Source organism: Stegastes partitus, unplaced genomic scaffold, assembly GCF_000690725.1.
Source record: "Stegastes partitus isolate 25-593 unplaced genomic scaffold, Stegastes_partitus-1.0.2 Scaffold2152, whole genome shotgun sequence".
NCBI classification, from domain to species: Eukaryota; Metazoa; Chordata; class Actinopteri; family Pomacentridae; genus Stegastes; species Stegastes partitus.
In genome coordinates this window covers 88,012-92,259 of record NW_007579883.1, presented here as the reverse complement: position 1 = coordinate 92,259, position 4,248 = coordinate 88,012, and the positions used below count along the sequence as shown (strand labels likewise).

Genomic DNA, 4,248 nt, shown 5'->3' with positions numbered 1-4,248 from the left:
CCCCGGTCTGCCACTCCACAGGCACCGTGCCCGATGCCCACGCAACATTGAAGAGACATGTCAGCCATGACAGTCCAACAATGTCCAGAGCCTTTAGCATCTCAGGACGAATCTCGTCCACAACTGGCGCTTTGCCACCGAGGAGCTTTTTAACTACCTTGGCAACCTCCACCACGGATATGAACGCAGAAACCCCCAAGTCTTCAGGCTCTGCCTCCTCAGCAGGGACGTGCTTACCGGGTTCAGGAGTTCCTCGAAGTGCTCCTTCCACCGCTCGACAAGATCCCCAGTCTGCGTCAGCAGTTCTCCCCCCCGGCTGTACACAGCCTGGGTGAATCCCTGCCTCCCCTTTCTGAGGCATCGGATGGTTTGCCAGAACTTCTTCTAGCTGACCGAAAGTCCTTCTCCATAGCCTCCCCGAACTCCTCCCACACCCAAGTTTTAGCTTCCATGACCGCCGCAGCTGCAGCCCTTTTGGCCAGTCGGTACCTGCCTGCTGTTTCAGGAGACCCCCGAGCCAACCAGGTCTGAACGGTCTCCTTCTTCAGCCTGACGGCTTCCCTCACTGCCGGTGGCCACCAGCGGGTTCTGGGGTTGCCGCCGCGACAGGCACCAGTGACCTTCTGGCCACAGCTCCTAATGGCCGCTTCTGCAATGGAGTCTTTGAACATGGACCACTCTGACTCCATGTCCCCAACCTCCCCCGGGATGCAGGAGAAACTCTTCCGGAGGTGGGAACTGAAGACCCCACAGACAGGGGCCTGAATCAGGCGTTCCCAGTTCACCCACACTACACGTTTGGATTTACCGGGTCTGTCCGGCAGCTTTCCCCGCCATCGGATCCAACTCACCACCAGGTGGTGATCAGTTGACAGTTCTGCTCTTCTCTTCACCCAAGTGTCCAAAACATATGGCCGCAGATCTGCTGATATGACTGCAAAGTCGATCATCGACCTTTGGCCTAAGGTACTCTGGTACCAGGTATACTTATGAGCAACCTTATGGACATGGTGTTTGCTATGGCCAATCCGTGGCTAGCAGAGAAGTCCAACAACAAAACACTGCTCTGGATCAGATTGGGCAGCCTGTTCTCCCAATCACGCCCCTCCAGGTTTCACCGTCATTGCCCACGTGAGCATTGAAGTCCCCCAGGAGAACTATGGAGTCCCCAGGCGGCACACCTTTCAGGACACCGCCGAGTGACTCCAAGAAGGCAGAATACTCTGTGCTGCCGTTTGGTGCATACGCACAAACGACAGTCAAGAGTTTTCCCCTCTACAACACGCAGTCGCAGAGAGGCAACTCTCTCACTCTCCGGGGAGAACTCCAACATGGCGGCGCTCAGCCAGGGGCTTGTGAGGGGCACCTGCCAGGCGCCTCTCACCGTGAGCAACTCTGGAAAAAGAGAGAGTCCAACCCCTCTCCAGGAGTTGGGTTCCCTTGCTGTGCGTGGAGGTGAGCCCGACTATATCTAGCCGGTAACGCTCCACCTCCGACACCAGCTCAGGCTCCTTCCCCGCCAGTGAGGTGATGTTCCACGTCCCAAAAGCTAGTCTACGCCACCAGGGGGCAGTACGCCAGGACACCCACTCCTGCCTACCACCCGGTGGGCATAGCACCCGATCCCAATCCTCTGCCCTGAGAGTGGTGGGCCCTCTGGGCAGTGGCCCCGTGTTACTTTTTCGGCTGTGCCCGATCAAGCCATACGGGGCCCCAAAGCTCGGTCATCAGGCGCTCCCCGGCGAGCTTCCCCCCCAGGCCTGGCTCCAGGAGGGTGCCCCGGTCTCCCTTTTCCGTGCGAGGTAGTGGCTGTCCTTTTCCTGCTCTTCATCTGGGTCTTCTGAATCGCTCTTTGTCTGGTCCCTTCCCCAGAACCAATTTGCCTTGGGAGACCCTACCAGGGGCTCGTGCCCCGGACAACATAGCTCCCAGGATCACAGGGACACTCAAACCCCTCCACTGCGATAAGGTGGCGATTCATCGGGGGAATGTTGACTTTTTTTTTTTTTTTATGTTGACTGTAAAAAAAGAACAAAAAAAGTGCACATAATTTCTACTTCAGCAATCTATATTTTTTACAAACAATTCTATATTTTACGGTGTAAATATAAATTAAGCTGTTGTTCTTTATTGAAATAAGCTAAAAATATAACAATTTTTACAGATATTTGCTGTTATTTTCACAACAAAATGAACAAAATTCCATTAGAATTTGTCATAACTCAAAAAGATTGATGCAAACTGTTTGTTGAACCCACACGTTATTGTTTTTTCGAGTGTGTACGCAGTGTTAACGAGGATCATTTGGATAATTTAGAAAAATTGAGTTTTTTTGGTGACTTAATTGTGTTTTTTACTTTAATATTGATATGTTTTATGAAGCTGTCAGCCTGCTGACAAAGTACAGAAATTTCAGTTTGAAGGCAAAAACAGAGCGCACTCACTAGTGGAATAGCCTGTTAAGCTTTTTTTTTTTTCAATTTACAGTCAAAAACAGTCAGAAAATAATGTATTTTCTCCTGTTTTCTTGTTTCTGATGCTCAGTTTGGGTTTTGTGCTAATTAACAAGATAAAAAATCAACAACAAAACAGTAATTTGAACTTTTTGTTTCTGCCACAAACTATTAAATGATAGCTTCCCCCTAAAATCATTTGAAATATGATCTTCCCTCCTTCAGCGGATGTTGTCCACTGAGGCAACAGCATCTATAAAAACATAGACAGTGAATGCACCTAAAGGTTAACCATTACAGTAACGGACACTGCATTCAAATATGACACAACACCATGTCTCCAAACATCACAGTAATAAATAATAATCAAGCCTCAACTTAAACACTTTCATGTGCTGTCTTTGAGCTAATAAATGCTTTTTATCAGGGAGCTGCAGAGATAAAAACAAGGCCAGAGATTGATTATTACGGGCAGAATTAAATCAATCGCTGCCTGAAAGGAAATTAGACTTTGACTCAATTGAGCCAACATGATTAAATAATTAACTATACTGACACAACAAAGCCAAACTGAAATCAGAAAATCTACTTCTTTTGCTGCTAAAGCTTTAAACATGCATATTAACACAAAAAAAATATAAAAACTAGGATAGTCCAAGTAAAATATTTGTCATTTTTGTTTTCTATTTAATATACACATATGTATCACTTCTCAGATTCTAATCACACAGCATACCTAAGTACAGTAAAAATAAATGATATTTGGGATATTCGTCATTAATTGTGACTGAATGTCAGAGAGGAGAGCTGTAGCTCTGACCAAAATCAAATAGATTCTTGGAATACATAAATACCAAGAAGATACTATAGCACTTTTTCCTCTTAGGAAAGTACGACTCGCACCTTTATTCATTTCTGTTTTCTGCTATATCCATAGATATAAACATTTACATGGTCCAAATTGCTATTCGGACCAGCCCTAGTTCATATATTTGTTATCTTTATGTTGCTGCCAATGTTTTCAGGGAATACAGAGACCTGAAGCATGGTCTGCACTTTTTAAAAGGTAAATATGCTTAGTAAACAGCAAAAAATTATGTTTCCCCAGAGTATCCAGAGAACTAAATTCTTTTACAGTTAGAAGACATTTCTTAAATATTATAAAATAAATAAAATACAGCATAAATGCAGGTGCTGCCCATCACCTGCTGATACCGTCGCTACGTTGAAGCACGGTGGTGGCAGCATCATGGAGGCGAGCAGTCAGAACTTAGGAAGGAAGGAATGCTGCCAAAGTGATTCAGAACTTTTTCTTTTGTTCTTATGTATGGCTCTGACACTACACTGTGAAAAAAAATGGGTTAAAAATATTGAACATCTTGTAGCAAGGGCAGCGAGTAGTGTTCACCAGGTGATGTGGGTGTTTACAATCTCACTGTTAATGTATCACCTGTTGCAGCGGATGGGAGGGAAGGCGATGCCCTCGGCTACATATACAACCTTCACCTGCAGTGGCTCAGTGTGGATCTCCAGCGCAGGCCGGCATCATGGCGAAGGGTTTCTTCATCAGTAAAGTTGTTGGGATAGTGGGCATCGTTGCAGGCGTGGGCGCTGTGGCCACTATCATAGCTCTATCTGTTGTTTATTCGCAGGAAAAGGCAAAAAACGGCCAGCCCCACACTACAACCAAACCACCCGTCACGACAGCTAAACCGCCCGGCCCGACACCTACCCCATCCAATGATCCTTGGGACCAGTATCGGCTGCCGAAGAACCTGGTTCCACACACCTACAC

The 4,248-nt window shown here is 46.7% G+C and overlaps 1 protein-coding gene across 1 annotated transcript in view; it reads left to right on the top strand.

Moving 5' to 3' along the window:
• Positions 1-4,000: 4,000 nt before the first annotated feature.
• The window catches only part of LOC103374134 (aminopeptidase N-like), a 45,391-nt gene continuing 45,143 nt past the window's right edge, over positions 4,001-4,248 (top strand). Inside the window, 1 exon segment of the mRNA XM_008304170.1 lies at positions 4,001-4,150. Coding sequence (XP_008302392.1) covers positions 4,001-4,150 — 150 coding nt within the window.